General features: G+C 33.1%; 1 protein-coding gene across 2 annotated transcripts in view; it reads right to left on the reverse strand.

The window, feature by feature from the left end:
• Positions 1-2395: 2395 nt before the first annotated feature.
• The window catches only part of LOC149795200 (sialin-like), a 98423-nt gene continuing 81791 nt past the window's right edge, over positions 2396-19027 (reverse strand). For both annotated transcript variants that reach the window (XM_089964941.1, XM_089964940.1), the window contains 2 exons: positions 18345-18583; positions 2396-13678 (listed from right to left, as the gene is read on the reverse strand). In XM_089964941.1, the coding sequence (XP_089821067.1) occupies positions 13451-13678; positions 18345-18583 (467 nt within the window). In that variant the 3' untranslated portion in view covers positions 2396-13450. The remainder of the gene's footprint in view (positions 13679-18344; positions 18584-19027) is intronic.

A 19027-nucleotide genomic window follows, 5' to 3' on the forward strand; every position in this document is an offset into this window, starting at 1 on the left:
ATCATAAACACATAAATTAACTGCTTGAACCCCTAATAAATAGTTTGAATGACCAATACAAAACAGAATTTTTCTTTGTGTATTTTAAATGAAGGTCTCATTTTGACTTACAAAGATATTTTCTCTGACAAAATTTGACAAATATCCAACATTGGAGCTTGAATATGGTGTAGGAATATATACATGCTGATATCATTTAATATCATTCCCCAGAAGTAATATATATATATATATATATATATATATATATATATATATATATATATATATATATATATATATATATATTTTGGGGACCAAATGTTTAATTTTTTATTTTTTTTAAATTTTCATTTAAATTTTTAAAATAAAATTTAATTTTTTATTTTTAATTTGATTCTTATATTTTCAAAGTCAATTATACAAAACATATTCAAATTTCATGTGTCTATCATTAATAATAAAGATTCTATACCAATTTAAACTTTACTCAAATACTGCACTGACAGGCCATAGAACAATTCATTTTACTATATGTTCTCTACATTTGTTTCTCAGTACTGACTTTTTCACTGTGTGACAATCAATACAAATCATATGCTAACCTAAAATACCTTCAAAGATGACTTCACATTGAAGTTCTTGTCAAAGGTGGACTTGCTCTTTTTTGAGATGCTGGACTGTCAACAGAACAGCATGTAACAGAACACAGATTTCACTTCCGGATCATCACCAAGGCCTTATTACTCACTGTACACTGTCGCCGAAATACACAAGGACACCCTCACCCTGAGCTCATATTCTCAAGAATAAACAATTGCCTTTAATTCCGTATCAAACATGCATAAATAAAACTCTTCTATCACCACCAAAGTGAGAGAGAAAAATATGTTCTAAAAATAGACTAGAACTACATTCGTGGGTACTGAACTGGAAGTACTAATTGTGACCCAATTCCAGGAGACCACATTAAATCCAAAGGTACCAAAGATGACAGGAGGAGTGACAGATGAGTAGCCAAGTCAAACATCGGAAAGGAAACACTTGCTCTAAAGCCCGTTAAATTCGTGTGATGTTATTTGACAACTTGTAACATGTCATTGATTGCAATAGTTTGAAAGAACTGAGATTGAGAAATTGTCACAAGAAGTATTGAATTCACTTGTTATATTTTATTAAATTGAAACATTTTTGGCCTCAAGTTATTTATATACCTGGACTGTCTGCATTGCTGAGTGGGGAGTTGGTGCTATTTAAATTTTAATAATTCATCTTTCTCCGGTATTAGAAATAATACCATAGAAAGCATGTGACACTAATAGATAGCTAATGTTTTCTCTGAGTATGGATAACTATAAGGATTATTATCTTGGCCTTCGTCAAGGACATTGTGTTTATTAAGTTCTTCATTATAATTTTAGTAATCAGCTTTCTAATTAAAACTTGGAACTTGTAACTGTAAACACTTAAAATTTCCTGAATAATATTTTCAAATAATTAATATTTTTGTTAACAAGAAAATTTTAATTGTGACCAGAGGTCAAGCAGAGGACTATATCATCTTGTTTTTCTATAAATTATTCATTCGTGCTCTTAGATCTTGAGGCTAAATCATTGTTGTTTACAGTATTTTATTTGGGCTGGAATTTATTTATTCACAAATACAAAGTGCTCATCTAAAATTATATTCTTGTAAAGAGACATTAACAGGAATTACAGTGAAATTCAAATAAGGATATATTATTGTAGTGAATTCATGTGATTCAACAAAAGACTAGGCACATCACCATGACATGTGTCACCAAAGGCACATCACCACTTCCAGCTTAGAATCTATTTTGGATTACCACTAAAGTTTATTCAGAACTTTAATTACTAGGACTTGTGTTAGTAATTTAATGATTATTCAGGATTTAATTCACAATACCATAGGTTCTTTTTACATTTGTTTCACTTTGTATTCAATGAAAATAAATTATTTGTTCAATTTTACAAAACTTGTTCATTCTCACTCTTTTCTATTACTTATTATAAGACCACAGAGTCATAATATATCTTTTAGCACTGCCACATCTTTTGCCAATAAAAGAGTAACTCTTTCTTTTCTTTTCACTTTAATAATGAAGTAAAGGAACAGTGTGATTTACGTGGACAAGAACCTCATCTAGTTAGCATGCGGAAATGGGAGACATTTGGTGGTTTAAGATTCCCATCCACCTGTATATTAGTCTCCAATTTCACAAATAAGATCAAGAAACCCAGGTTATGTCCAGATTTCAGCAATCCAGCTAGAGGAAATTAAGTCTAACATGTTGCCTCACTCATTTTGAAACCATACATTTACTAATAGTGGACGATGTGGTGAAATTGGGGCAAAATTAATTAAATTATTTAATTAAACAATTAAGTAAATCAATATTTTTAAACAAAACTTTATTCCACAACAGAGAACATGCAACTATATACATGACAGGCAAAACATAACATATATATATATAATTAATGAAGTGTGAATGTGAATATTTCCATTTTCATAAACAAGCTGAAATGTATTAGACAACACTGCCATTACCATTTTCATAAACAAGCTGAAATGTATTAGACAACACTGCCATTACCATTTTCATAAACAAGCTGAAATGTATTAGACAACACTCCCATTTCCATTTTCATAAACAAGCTGGAATGTATTAGACAACACTCCCATTTCCATTTTTATATAAAAGCAGAAATGTATAGGACGGAACTCCCATTTCCATTTTCATATACAAGCTGAAAATGTACAGGACTACTTCTATTTCCATTTACAATGGGACCGCCCATTTAGTATATATGCATGTAGGGGGATAGCAAAATTGCATACACTTGCATATGGTGGGGGTCTACTGATAATGTACATATGCATAGGAAGCCAGGGGGTGGGTGGGGTGAAACCTTGATAATAATTTGTCTAATACGTAACCTGTTTGACTGGGTTCAGTCGGCATGTGAATTTTAGTGGAGACTAGACAAACTTTTTAAAGTTACACAGCTTATTTCTTTAATGCAGCCAGACATTCAATGTCGGTGGACTACCTGTTTTATTAAACACATTAATATTATTAATCCTTGATCGTTTCTGCATGGATTAAATATAGGCCGTTCTATAGAATTTGGAGGGTGGTGTCAAGCATACATACACAGGTGTAGGGTGTGTGTAAAAAGGTATGCATGTGTACGTGTGGGGTGGGGTGGGGAAGGGGTCAAGCTTTGCCAGATTTTTGCGTATGTACTAAATGGATGGCCCCCAGGCTGAAAATGGATAAACTCATATTTCCATTTTCATATGCAAACTAAAACATATAAGACTGTTCTCCTATTTGCATTTTCATATACAAGCTGAAATGTATAGGACTGCACTCCTATTTCCATATAAAGCTGAAATGTACAAGAGATCTAGACTTATATTTCCATTTTCATATACGAAATGAAATGTATAGGTCAACACTCATATATCCATTTTTATCTACAAGTTGAAATGTTAGGACTACACTCCATCTGTATGTATTGCATGTATGCTATTTGTATACATTTTCATGTTCTAGTATTGACAGAGATATTCATAAGCAAAGGACCTGGTGCTTTTGGCTGGAAAGAGTTTAGCAATCACTGTGAAGTCATTTACATCCAACTTTACAGTGTTCATTTTTAGAGAATGGTTCACAAACTATAAAATCAAGCTTATTGTTACAAAAATATATACTGAAAGATTCTGAAGAGTTTCTTCCAAAAGTATGCAACACATGTAAGCACTAATGACAGACTGACACTTCAAGCACATAAACACACACAAATTACAAAATCCATGGAAAAGCAGCACAAATTATTCGTACACCTTGTTATTGCTCCTCAAAAGAAATGATCAAAACACAATAAAAACATATAAGAAAAAAATTAAAATCATGGAAATATTAAATATTTCACAAAATAACATAACTCTGAACAGTGTCATATTGTCAAAACAAATATCCATGTCCAGAAATCAAGGATTCCCCTGCTAGTATTGTGGAATTGAAAAACCTTAGTTATTATTAAAACAGTAAACGTCTAAGCCACATAAGAGATACAATGATATCAAATATTGACAAAGTGTGAAAATCAAAATGGTCTCTCCTTAGTATTAAGCTTTACAATCAACCTAAAATGTCTTTCACATATTACTGAGAAGAACCAAATTTGTGATGTACAAGACAGATACAGGTAAAACCCATTATAATGCGATGCTCAGGGTCCCAAATGTAACATCTTATGTAAGCAGGATCATGTTAACAAATTTTTTGAAAAACTTCCTCACAGAAATTTCAGTGTCATCAGTTTTAACAAACCTCTTGATCATATAATCTGCTAGAGATATGAATAATCAGCTTTTCTGAGAGCATGTACTTAGAATGTTAAAAGGAGAGGTCACCTTAAATTAAAAAATGGGAGTCTTGCTGCCATTGTATTATAAGCAGAATTGCTTTATAAAGGGTTTTACCTGTGTGTGGACAGACAAATGTAGCATGCAGAACAAGGTAGGGACGCAACATATGGAATGTATATTTCTACACATAGTCATTAATATCAATAAGTACATCACATGTTAAATTCACAAGTTCGAGTTGGCTATCTACACTGATTTATTTTAGAACAGTACACATTTCCCTTTGAGACCAGAGAACTATACCTGGATATGGTCATTACATATGTTCTATTAGACACTAATACCATGCCCTGATGTCACATGACAATATATTACATTATGTGAAGTACTACATCTATTACTGCTTTCCCCTTGTGAACTGTTCTCTCATAGTGCTGTCTAGTTGGGTACAGTATCATTGCATTGAAGTCTGTCGTTATATCCTATTAAACACCACTTTAGAAGAAGAATGCCCCCTGGAAAAAGCAATAACAGAATAACAGTCTGCATTTAAATCCAATATTTCTCATTAACTTCGCAAAGAGAAAGAGATACAAGTCCAAGGTAACTATTCTCTTGGAAACACAGGAACTGAGGTGTGTTTTGATCAAATAAGATTTTTAAAAGGAAAAAGACCTATTAATGTCTTAACTGGAACTAGAATTATACAAGTATATACCTCTACTTCTCGGCCACCATGGGTTCTGAGCATATGACACATTACCGTACAGTTTCTAATTTGGACACCACACTGTATCCATTTATTTACAAAGATTATACAATATATATATCTTTACATTTTAGCACAAGTTATAAAAATGTACTGATGTAATTCATTTTCATTGTAGCAATAGTTAAAAAAATTGTAATGAAAGTGAAACTTAGACTGAAAATTTTGCTTATCAGTGGTATCTGTTAATGAATCTATAGTATATATATGTAAACCACTTTGCTCTTTCTGGATCTGTAACAGAAAAATGAAACTTGTGTCTGTATATTCTACAGGCATTAAAAATGTAATGATATAGTTTGATTGAATACTTCTTCACTTATCCATTTTTCCCCCATTTTTAAAAGCAGCAACATCTCAGATTTGTGAACAGCATTGCCACAATTTTATTCCATGCTGTAGATTTATTTTCAAACACAATATACCCAGATGTACAGAATGGATTTGACTCTCTACTGATGTAATTTAAAGTGACTTTTAAAATTGCATTTTGCAACATGAATGAGAAAAACAAAACAAGATCCACTCTATCACAACACCTTTTGAAACCACATCCATACATAATAAACCACCAGGTAAATTGGAATAGGTACCCTGCCATTTCTTTGAAGATCATATAATCTCATCTGCTACAGCAGTGATTGATGGCCTCATTTTCATATCACTAGGGAGTCAGACATACATAGATTCAGAATAGGTTCAGATACCGATCCCCATTAATTCTAAACAGTATAATTCTAGTCCCAGGTTTTTAGCAACCAGCTGTACAAAAATAATTTAAATGTGACCTTCACCTATTTATATTAATGATGTTGGAAAAAGCAAACATTTTCCCATCATCTGAAGATAACCACATCAAATATTTATTTGTTCTTCTACCTAATTGTCAACTCATGCATTCCTACAGAGTTCCTTATTATTCCATGTTCAAATATAAAGAGAAGTATTCTTTATTCTACTGATTGTTGTTATTATAATCAACACATACCATCATCATCAATAGGTCCATCATTCCAAAGGTAAAGATGCATTGTACACCACACCCTCATTATAAGGTAATTCATTATTACACATTTCCTGTTTGAGGTGGTGGTGTATAAATACTTCATATCTCCCACAGACTGCATTAAAACGAATGAGTGCTGTGCTGTAATGTCCATAATTTTTCATACACATTTTAACTTATTATTTTTACTTAATATTTTTCAGCTCTTCTGATAATTTCTTAAGTACAAATATTTGAAAAAAATTTAGAGGACAAAAAAATCATTGTAATTTTAATGTAATGATAGTGTATCAATAATTAGATGGTACAAAAATGTACAGACATTACTGAAAGTGATAGTACAGTTATGGTACATAGGGAAGAAACATAACCTGTACATGACAAAAGGTCAATATAATGACCATGTACACTTATATACAAGAAAGATCCAATTCCAAACTTCATAGATCTACTGTTGCATAAGGCCTAGCAGATCCGGGTCTGTGCAGTCTGTAAGGAGTAATGACTAAACAACACAGATCCTGATCTGGCAGTGCACTGTGTGACTGCAGATCAAGGTCTATGATATTTTCAGCTGGACCAATAAGCAAGTAAATATGGTAGGTATATGCACATATTTACAAAAGATTAGGCAAGAAATTCAACCTTTTTGTTTTATTCACAAAACTGCATATATGTACAAATAGGACAAGATTACATAACAAACTGACATGAAATGGTCAGTCTTACACACACACACACACACACACACACACATACATATACATATATATATATACATATACATACACATACCAGCCATTTGATCAGAGACTTGTACCATATGTACTCGCTCATATTAGATGATTCCAACTGCAAATTGCACAGACCCAGATCTGAAATTGCATAATGCACCAGCTCATTTGGGTCTATGCAATTTGCTGGGAATAATATGTAGCACAACAACAAAATCTGATCTTCAGGTGCATTATGCCACGTACAATCAGGATCTTTGTTGTTTGCAGTTTCACTTGACTTAAAAGCAAGTATTTACAGTCATCTTGGCAAGTAGGCTAAGGTGCTTCTAACCTATGGTAAATTGTTTACATTGTCAACCACACACACCATTGAACTTTGAAACTCAAAAACAACTGTATGATTCCCATCCTTTAAAAAGTCGAATTGTTTACACTATCAACCACACACACCATTCAACTTTGAAACTCAAAAACATAAACTACGATTCCAATCCTTTAAAAAGTTGAAACTAATGAACAATATGCTAATGTAGATTTACATCATATCATACAACAGGAAATAATAAAAATGCCTCATGTGGAGAAAGGTATCATACGTAACCAAAATACCAGCCTCCAAGTTCTGGAGTTTTTTTTCTTCTTTTGAACTTTCAAATAAGAGACTGACATGTACTTATTTACATTATAATAATTTACTAGTCATAAAGCCCTCGACTCCTTTGCTTTCACTATTAAATCTCTCAACGGCAGAATAACGGTGATCATTAAATAGGAATTTTACCATGAAGAGTTATGGTGATCATTAAATATGTTTCGCTTATTGGAGAATTATCATCATCACATAATGGTTTCACAATGGGAGAATCATGATGATCATCAAACATGGGTTTCACAATTGGAAAATAACAGTGATCATAAAATATGGGGTTTACTATGGGAGAATTATGGCCACCATCACATAGAGCAGTGCTGTCCAACCCGCGGCCTGATTCTAAGTGGCCCGCCAGAGCTCAAGCAGCTGTATAGTCATTGCTTTTCAGTTTTCTGCTGCGGCCCTCAGCTTCAAGAAAAGCATTTTTCAGTGGCCCATGGTGTCAAAAAGGTTGGACAGCACTGACATGTAGGTTTTACCATAAAAAAATAACTGTTTATAAAATATGGGTTTATAAATGGGAGGATTATGGTGATCATATATTTAGGGTTTAATTATTAGAGAATTATGATGATCATCAAATATGGGTTTTATTATGGGAGAATCATGGTGATTATAAAAAATGGGTTTTATTATGGGAGAATCCTGGTGATCTTCAAATATGGGGCTTATTATAAGAGAAATATGGTTATCATTCTTCAACTGCAATAATTCTGTAGACAAGAAAGAAAGAATAACAATCAAACAATGATAAACAGTCTTGTCATGTATTGCAAAATATCCATTATCAACAAAGAAAAAAATCTTAAAGACTACATTCACGTATACATTATTACCCGATAATAAAAATAGCTTGCTCCTTGGTATGAGTCTAAATGAAATCACACAATCATAATTTCATCAAATGCCAAGAAAAATAAATGCAAAATGTCAGCTTTACATGTATAAAGGCAGTAAATATAAACTTCATTTGTTAAAAATAAAATGATTTTCATCATTAACAATAAAAAAATATGTAAGGACACTATAGAATTTATGCAAAGAGTGAAGTCCTGTCCGAAGACAATGTGTATGTATGAGATTCTAATGTAAAATAGAACTAAGGGTTTTCCCCCAAGCCAGTAGACCATAGTGGTTCCCTTAGTTTTCTTTCAGTTCCATTTTCATCCATGCTTTCTTAGCTTCACTATATCTTATATCATGTTGCCACTGCACCATGTTACTCATCCCTCACCACAAGACTTACATTTGTGACTAATCTGGTCATTTTCAAAGTGCAATTTATATCATATAAAAGCTTTTCACATTTCTAGAAACACTTACAGTACAGTGTTCACTCACCATAAAAGCCCCACTGTACATTGCCGCCCCTTCATACTGAGGGTATAATAATAATAATAATAATCGAGGATAATAAAACTGGTTCAGGATCAAAACATTACATGCAGTCCTCAAATAAACTATAAATGCAAAATGTACAAACCAAACTTAAACTAAAATGTCTGACTCACTCACATGCAGCTAACACTTACTGATATATTATTTTCATGAAAACTGTCTCTATCATACTTAACTATTTTGTCTGTACTGAGCATGTTTGGGCAGAAATAACATTTCCAGTAAATTCTGATAAAGAATATGTTTTCACAAATAATATCCACAGCAGGAATGGATAATCTTAATCTTTTTCTTGTTGACAGGAATGCAAAAACACTGAATCTCCAAATGTAATGCAAATTTTGAGGTCGAAATGTATACACCTCTCCCTCGATAACTTGCGCACAACGAGGTCCGCAAACATAGACCGCACTATAAGCGAGAAAACTGGAATGGGGGTGGGGTGGCGTTAGGGAACTGAACTGTTTAATGACTGAATCCTCATTTTAAAATCGTGTCAATAATAATTTTTAATAACATGCTTTTTCTAATGAAGTTGTTCATTATTCTGTTTAAATAACATTTATTTTCAAAATGTCCAACATGTGAAAGATCATTCCAACTAGTTTCAACAACCATCATGTGTACGCGAAACATCTGTGTATTACGTCACTGCTTTTTGTTTTCTTGATGAGTCTGGTTCCTGTAGTGGTGTTTAATATTATCCTGCCAAATCGGGAGTCCACAGAGCAGGGAACTAGACTAACTGTTGATACACCACCAAACAAGATTCCTTTTCTTCAAAAACAAGCAACATTTGTGAGACAATCATCTATGTCGAAACTCAATTTTTGTATTGTTCAATTAGTACAATATTGATGTCATGATTTTATTGGAAGTAATAATGAAACTTCTTATCATCCTTCAGAATATCTCTAAGTGCCAGTTCAAGAATTCTCTGAAACTCGCTTGCCCACAATGGTCCATATCTGCGAAATCAAGCACTTTATTTTACGAAGTATTCATTTCACTTGGCTGCCTTGTTATCTTTGATCACAGTTATGAAAGAGTTGGTTAATTTAAGGTAGTTTATGTTACATACACAATAACATTTATAAGTGTTCGATTGATCAAATGAAGTGAGTTCACCCAACATATGACCAGGGCCACTAGATTTTAAGTTTGTAGGATTTTCGTGCCTTTTAACTTTTCTTTTATTCGACCTCCTTTATTTGATTCAAAAGACATAATTAACGTGAAAATACAAAGGAGGCCAGCTTTTAATTCAGTGAATTCAGTGCAACAATACAACAAATACTTCTGCAGGTCAGTTATCAAAACACGTTCAGCACTTAATTAGTTTCTCAGAGAAACGCTCGTGGACAAAGCTGTTACGGTAGATTACACTTAAAAGGAACTAAAAGATAGAACTAGAACACAAATTTCAACTGTTAAAAAAATTATTTAATTTGTATTTATTTATTAAAGTACTGCCTCCACTCAGCGTAAGTGACATTTTCATTGATCAAAATTTCCTTACATATCGATAATTGTGGTGTACTAGGAATGTCGTTTGGAAAGAAAATGTAAAAAATTAAATGACCTATTTTAAATCTGATATTTCACTGTATTGATTACAATTTCCAGGTCCTATCTACCGTTTTCGATGATAAAACAAGCATACATTAAAGTTTCCATTACCAATTTTGATCATGATTTTCTTCAAGTTCAACAAATAGAGATCAATTCTGGGGGTATTTTCTGTTTAAACTGACCCCATGTTATAAGTGGGTTCATGAGTTATCAGGGTGCGAGTTATTGAGGGAGTGGTGTATAAATTCCACCAAGGTTTAAAGAGTAAATAGGTCTGTTTATGATATGATTCAACTGTTAGAACAGAGATAAGGTGATTTAGAAACTGAAGGGAAGTAATACAGTCTGACTCAAAGCCATGTTTAAATAGAAATTATTTACAAATCAGCAGCTGAAGGAAGAATTAAGAATTACTAAATTATGTTTTTAAAAGTCAAACCTTTAGCTGAAAATCAAGTAAAGTTCCAATTTTGCCTGCTAGTTAGAGCCCTGGCAGATAGGTATAGTTATCTGAGTTAACATTTACTGTCTATTTACATAAAATTCGATTTAACAAATTTAAAAAAGCATATTTCACAAAAATATTTCAGCTATCTAGAACTTTTCACTTTAAACAAAAATTCTTTTCAGTACACATACCAAAAATGTTCAGCACATACTTTATTTGTTGCTGTAAAACTACTCATTTAGGATGTAGTCAAAATACAACTACATATGGATTATTAACAATTAATTCACTGATCGACTTGTTGCTGTAAAACTACTCATTTAGGATGTAATCAAAATACAACTTCATATGGCCATATTAACAATTAATTCACTGATTTATTTGTTGGTGTGAAAATAAAAAATACTAATTAAGCATGTAGTCAAGATACAAACATACATATCGTCACATTTCATGATTTTCTGCAGCTAATTCTAGCAGAAACATTTCACAAAATGTATATGTACTGTACGTTATTCAAATGATGTGATTTTCCAGGGTGAAATATGCTAAATTGTATACTGTAAATACATGGATATGTCACAAAATCTAAATTTCTATCTGAGTTATTCCTATATAACTACTGTTTCCATTGACTGTATTGTCATTTGTGCGACACTATACTGGATTAGTGATTCATTGGGGGATCTGACATGACAGCAATAAAACAAGTTGAAAAATCACCATTTACAGAAAAACATACAGTAAGTATTAATACACTGTCATATATACATGTAATATATTCTTGGATGGAGGACCACTCTGGTGGCCTTGTGGTTAGAGCATCTGCCTCGGATGTGGGAGGTCACAGGTTCGAACTCTGGCTAAGTCGTACCAAACACTTATAAAAATGGTACTAACATCTGCCAAGCTAGGCACTCAGGATTAAGAGGTTAGTGTTAGGACTGGTCAGCCTGGTGTCAGGATAATGTGACTGGATGAGACATGATGTTACATGTCTACAGCATGATGCCCCAGTGCTAGACATCACTATAAACTGCAGACATCATAGCGACATAACTGAATTTTTTTTTTAAAGTTACGTTACAAATTTAAAACACACATACAATATTCTTGGCTGGTACATTAGATTGCAAAGACCTTTTCTTAGTAAAAGTCACATGGGTCATATAGGTGTTCAGAACTGACTATTTCAGCAATGGGTGTCATTTTAAGTATTTGTTTACACTTACCTTTAAATTGCAATTATTCACTTTATTTGGATTCTCATATATCCATATTCCTTTGGAAGGTCATTATTTACATGCCCGAAGAAATACTTATGGCCAAATCAATGTTAAATTACATGGATATTTTTGGATGAGGTCAGCCTAATTTTGTGATCCAGTAGAAGCCATATTGAATGCCATGTGCTGTGATGTCACAATGATACTGCGTGTATTAAAAACCAATTCATACCACCCTGTTTATTATGTAATGATAGACCCTACATACACTTTTCTTTACCCAGCTTAGTATATGGCCGCCATTGCTGAAGGCCACAGTGATCAAGAATTTTCATCTAGAAATTTTTGGATGGCATTTATGGTGTAGGGCATTCAAAAATCAGGATTGAATAGACTTTGGTTAAATGAGTTTCATGTTCAATTTTAGAACAACAATTGATACTTCATTTAACTTCAGTAAATGTGTCTACATGACCATACTGACATAGACTTTGGAAAAAGACAATTAATATCTTACTTTACATATTTTTGTTTTTTTATGTTCTCTAATTAACTAAAAATACATAATTAACACCAAAAACACCTTGCATTGCACTCCTTGATGATAACAATTAAAATGTCCTTCAGACAGTAATGTAACTTTGTATTTTTAAACAAAATTAATAAAATTTCTGAATTTGTTACATTTACAAGAAGGATATGCAAACAAATTACTAATTAACATTTCTAAATTAGACATTTCTCAATAAAGAATATGTAAACAAATTATTGAAAGGGAGCTAATTAACATTTTTAAATTAGGCATTTCTCAGCCAAATCAAAGCAGATTTTTTTATAGGAATTTTTATCAACATTTATAATGCTCTAAATATTTATGATAACACAACAATTAAAATTCATAATGCACTAAATATCTCTGAACACCAAACAAAATTCATAATGCCCTAATTATATATAATAATGCACCAATTAAGATGTTCAAATTTTATATTGCATCACGAACTCCCCTTGATCCTACCCACACCTCCAAAAGAATGACTGAGGACATTATTGTGTACTCTTAAAATATGTAATGACCTGCTCCAATTACTCTACTTTTATATGTAACTACTAATTAATTACCTGTTAAAAGACAATTTTAAAAAAAATGCAATTTGGCATTACAAGTTTTTTTTAAAGAGTGAAATTAAACAGTTTAAAGAAGGTAAGAAATGTTAAAAAGCACTCCACAATTTCAGACAAGGTGTAAATCACATTATCATCAACATAACAGCTTGTGATTATCATTTTCTTTTACAATTTTCCCACCAACAACAATAACCATTTCTGTCCCATTCAGTTTTTCTGTCTCGGCTACATCTGCTTCATCTGTATCTCGGGCCCAGTCTTGTACAGTCCCTGATGCAAAGATAACATAGAAGGCAGCACCAAATACATAAATGGCAGAAGAAATGTAGAATACGATCTGCCACTCCTCTCTACTGTGGTGCTAAAACAAAGAATAAAATATCAACTTTATTTATTTAAAGTGGATAGCACAAGTTCAATCAACTTATAGGGTGCCCTAACAATGTGTAAGATTTTGACATTGCATTCTTTTCAGGGTGACCAGAAAAGTAGACCAAAAATGAACAAATTCCAAACAATAAGTAAAATTATGAAAATTAAACAAGAGACCCAAGTGTGCCCAATATCACTCACCTTTCTGACTTCTGCCTAAAGTATGCTTCATATTAACTAACAAAAGCATTTTGTCTGTGATAATGTCATTTATATGGTTATACATGTATTTGAGTAATAAAAAGAATATACCTTAGGCATAAATAAGTAGCCATTTTTGATTTCCAAAGTAATAACTTCTGGATGCCTAATTTAATAGGATTAAATGGTGTTTGGCAGTCTCCATGAGTTCACATTGGTGACTGGCCACCATTTCTGCTGTGTCAGAGACTGGTTCTTTAAATCCCATTAACTTCACAATAAATTTCAAAACTTGGTTCCAACCCAGTAATATGAATGGAACCAGTCTATGTAGACTGACCCCAAAAAAAATGGCAACTGATTGGCATTGTAAAACCATATAAAGACTATCATATCCTGTTTTAGTAGCACAAAATATTGCCTCCACACATTTTTACAAGACATCAGTTACTGGACCTCTGCAGTATGGAAACCATGCAAATCTTCTGATTTAGATTTTGTTTTGACCAATCAGAACTGTTATATCTGAAAGGTCATTTCTGATTGGCTGATTTTGGAAACTATCACAAACATAAGTTGATAGTTTTATAATCCAAAGACCAGATTCTCTGGATTTCTCCACCTGTAACACCCTTGGTGGTCACTTATTCAGAATTTTCCACAAAGTGGAATTTAACTCTTTCGGCCCCGATCCTGTCTGTAGGCGTGATCCGGTTTCTGCATTCATTGGCCGATCCCGCCTGTAGTCGTGAATTGTTTACTGCATTCAATGGCCAATCCCGTCTCCAGGCATGATGAATGTGTGTTAGATACAACGTCTCTGTTTGGTTAGAAATGGGTTTATTCCAAGAATTAAACAACTATTAAACCAATCAGAAATGATTTTACTTTCATTTGTGGAAATTTTAATTGTTCGGAAGCCAAGGACTCGTGTTTGAGAGCGGTTTAACTACACGTATTCTGTTCATGAAAAATCGTAAATGATGGCAGACGTAAGAGTGATTTTTGATGGGAGCAAAAGTGAGGAGTTTCTCGGGTTTGATATTGAGCAAGCTGAGGAAAGATATGTTTGGCAGTTGGATATTTTGTGAGATTTAGATTCGGACATAGAAGTTTCTGAGATTGAATCGTCCGAAGATGAGGATGCTGACAGTGATGACGATAGAGTTCTTGCGGATAAACGTTGCACATATTTTTGTAAATACTGTATAAATAAGTTGTGAAAGACTTGGACAAATAGGGAACAAAATAGATCACTGTGTAAACAAATTCATTTGGAATAAATGGTGAAAATTTTGTGGATTTTAATTGGATATAAGAAGAGAAATTAAGGTAAGAGTGAATGCATGTGCACAATGTTTTCAAAATTTTTCAAACAGGTAAAAGCTCATGGGCACAAGCAGCTAGACACAGCTTTGTGCTTCTGAGGCATAGCAGCAGAGATACTGATAACAGTGCTGGGGCCGAATGAGTTAATAAGCTTTGCATATATGCAGCAGAATCGGGCTTTTTGAGGACTTTGTCATAAGTTGTGAAATCTCTGGTAACTTTAGTATCTTTCTCTGCACTTTCTGTTATTGAAAACAGCAACCATAGCTACTATAATTGACTGTTTGCTTGACTGCAAGTAAATTATGCATGGTGGTATCTTAAAATAAATACATTGTAACAGAAAAATGAAGACATCCACAATGAAACCATGCTTCAAAAAATGTGAACAATATGGAATTTATGAATGAGTACTGTGAACTCACTTCTATGGCTTGGCAAAAACATGTCTCTGTCCATACTTAATTTCAGAGATTGGGTGAAGAACCTTTTGGTTTCCAAAGAAGAATCACTGTTCAAGGTTTTTAAATTCATGGTTTGTAGTAAGCACTGAGTCCTTGAAATCTTGTTTATTTTTACTTTTTGTGTTCTTTTTTAAACTTGATCTGGCTACAAGGCCAAGTGAGCTTATGTTATGGTCCTATATCTGTTGTGCTACTGTCAACAGTTGCTTTTTAAACTTATTTTATCTGTCATCCATTGTGCATCCATCTGTCCTTTAGAACAAGTTTGTCACTGTTACCCCTTCTAAACTGCTTGAAGGAGTGCCATGAAAATGTACATACAAAATCATTGCTAGGTCTAGTTGGGACAGCTCTGGTGGCCTAGTGGTAGAGCATCCGCTTAGAATGTGTGAAATATAACAGTTCTGATTGGTCAAAACAAAATCTCAATCTTAAGATTTGCATGGTTTCCATACTACAGGGGTACAGTAACTGATGTCTTGTACAAAAATGAAAATGAGAGAACTTGATATAAGAAAGAATTTAATTCAATAGCAGAAAGTGAGTAATGGGGGAGGGGGGCCCCATATCAGACCTGCTGACCCTGACGAGTCTGTCTCAGTAAGGCAGTTGATTTTTTTCCATAAGTTTGACCAGTTTTCAGTAAGATGTAACAAAATACTATAAAATGTTATTGTACAGCTGGAAAACATAATTAAAAGTTCGGTATTCGGAATGTGCAGTGACGATAAACTTTATGTTCAACTGAAAAGTTCATAAAGTACACATAGACTTTATTTACCACTAGTACAGTTGAAACATTTTTAGTTCCAAACCCCATGGAGCTCAATGGCTTGTTGCTATCTCTCAACTTGATTAATTCTTGGACATTCTTTTTTCCATTTCATATGAGGACAGAAATTGTATTTCCCGCCACAAGTCATACTCAAATTGGCATGTGATGTCCAATAAACATAATTGTATCTCTTCCAGCTTATGTTCACAAGAATCTGAATATTCCTTTATATTTTTCTGTGTTGATTATTAACACTTTTCAAGAGGCTTACTTCCCCTGTTGTCTTAAATTTGCATCGCTTGCTGGATGCCATTTTTAACAAAATTCTATGATGAACAGTTTGATCATGCAGACACTTAGCATGAACAAATATGTGCAGTTTAAAGCATCTGATGTGCTGCTGTAAAGTTAGTCTGGTTCCCTGACCAATTTCACTACTTCTACTTTGAAACCCAGATCCAAATCAAACAGGGATGAAACAATTTTCCGAAATTTTTGGCAACAATCATTTTTCGTAGTTTTTTCTTGTGTGCCATAAGTCCGTATTTTAAGGGCAAATTTCCTAAGACTTACGGCAAAATCTTGAGAGTTGGAATGTCTGCCATATTCACAAATTAACTTATTTGAATGAACTTGTTACCAAAATTCAACATAAGTGCTGCATATCATGTATAAGGGGGGAAAAGATGCAAAAGTTAATAAATAATTACTGAAAGGGAAAGTAATACAATTTAAAAATAAAAATGCAAATGTAAATATTCATTAGACAGTTGTTTTCAGTGATGTGTAATCTGGAAATGGAAGCCTTATCCAAAATATACAACCCAAATTTTAATAAATATTAACACCTATATAAAATAAAATAAGTTCTAAAGATATAGTAAAAAGCTACATTTAAAAAGTATTTTTGTATCCTATACAAGTATTAATCCTTTGAAACTCCTAAAGTGCTTTTGTCTCCTAAACTATTAAATATCCTTCAAAACTCTTAAAGTAATTTTGCATCCTACACAAGCATTAATCAATTTAAACTCTGAATGTATTTTGTATCATACACAGGTATTAATCATTTGAAACTCTGAATGTATTTTGTATCATCCACATGTATTAATTATTTGAAACTCTGAAGGTATTTTTGCATCCTACACGTTTTAATCCTTTTAAACACTTGAAGTGTTTTTTTATCCTCTACTTGTATTAATCCCATCTCACCTCTGTCTGCGTGGGTTCGAGTCTCGGATTCAGCCAATGTGGGTATGTGAGAAAGCTTGCCAGTAGCTTCTCGTGGGTCGGTGGTTCTTTCTGGGGTTTTCACGGGTTCTTCCTCCACCATTAATACTGGCCGCCATGTATAGCCTATCGTTTGCCGAAAAATGGCGTTAAACCCTACTACAACAACAACAACTTGTATTAATCCTTTGTAACTCTGAAAGCACTGTTGCATCCTGCACTAGTATTAATCCATAGTGTATATTTGATCTTACAAATATTAATCTTTTAAAACTCTGCAACTATTTTTGTATCCAACTCTACAGTAAAGATACCTTCAAACAAATTAAGGAATTATCTACCATAATCTACTTGCTTATAAGTCAAGCCTAACTTTAAACTGCATAAACCCAGATCTGCCAGTACATTATGCCCTGGTAGATTCGCATCTCTGCAGTTGTTTTTGTGAGTAATCAGTTGAACAAACTTCATGCCAGTAGATCTTCATCTGCCAGCACAGTATAAGATGGCAGATCAGGGTTAGGTTGTTTCCAAGTGGATTTGACTTATACACGAGTATATACATAACAAAACTGTGATTAGAAAAGAAACTGGAGCTCATAATGAAAATCTCACTTTATTTTCCATTTGACTCCATACTTCCATCAACACCTTACCTTTGTCAGGTTGCTAGTTGCAACAGGTGACAAAAACCCTGTCACAGCAGCAATGGAGTTTGCAATTCCAAACAGTATCCCTGCAAATCCTGGGGCAATGTCCATGTGATTGACCACCCAACCACTATACTGGATGCCGGTCAGCGAAACACTGAGAGTCAGAAGGGTAATGGCCACAGCTGGCTGTGTGCAGTCAATGTAGCCAAGACCAATTAGAAGAATGGCTGGTACTATCATGCCTACCAATAACACAGAGTAATAGGAAAATGTGTTCGAGTTAACAGATAAATAATTTAAAATGACTTCATGAATGAAATAGTCGGACATTAGAGGATTTATTCAAATAGTTAATTTATCTTACTCATATTCTGACTAGATATTACTGAAATCTTTATATTAAGTCAATATTCATAATTCTTTTGACCTAGTTTTTTTCATGTAAAATAGTTTATTTGAGCAAGCATTATACAATCTTGAAATAGAAATATTCTATACATTATGGCATGAAGTCTTAAAACTATTTTTATTTTCTTCTAAAACTAAAGGAAATGTACAAATTGGATTGAACTAATCTTTGTATTGCTAAGGAAATGTACAAACTGGCTTGAACATATCTTTTAATTGGTAAGGAAATGTACAAATTGGCTCGAATTTATTTTTGAATTACAAAGGAAATGTACAAA

Source organism: Sinohyriopsis cumingii, chromosome 7 (genome assembly GCF_028554795.1).
Source record: "Sinohyriopsis cumingii isolate HCF-2022 chromosome 7, ASM2855479v2, whole genome shotgun sequence".
Lineage (NCBI taxonomy): Eukaryota > Metazoa > Mollusca > Bivalvia > Unionida > Unionidae > Sinohyriopsis > Sinohyriopsis cumingii.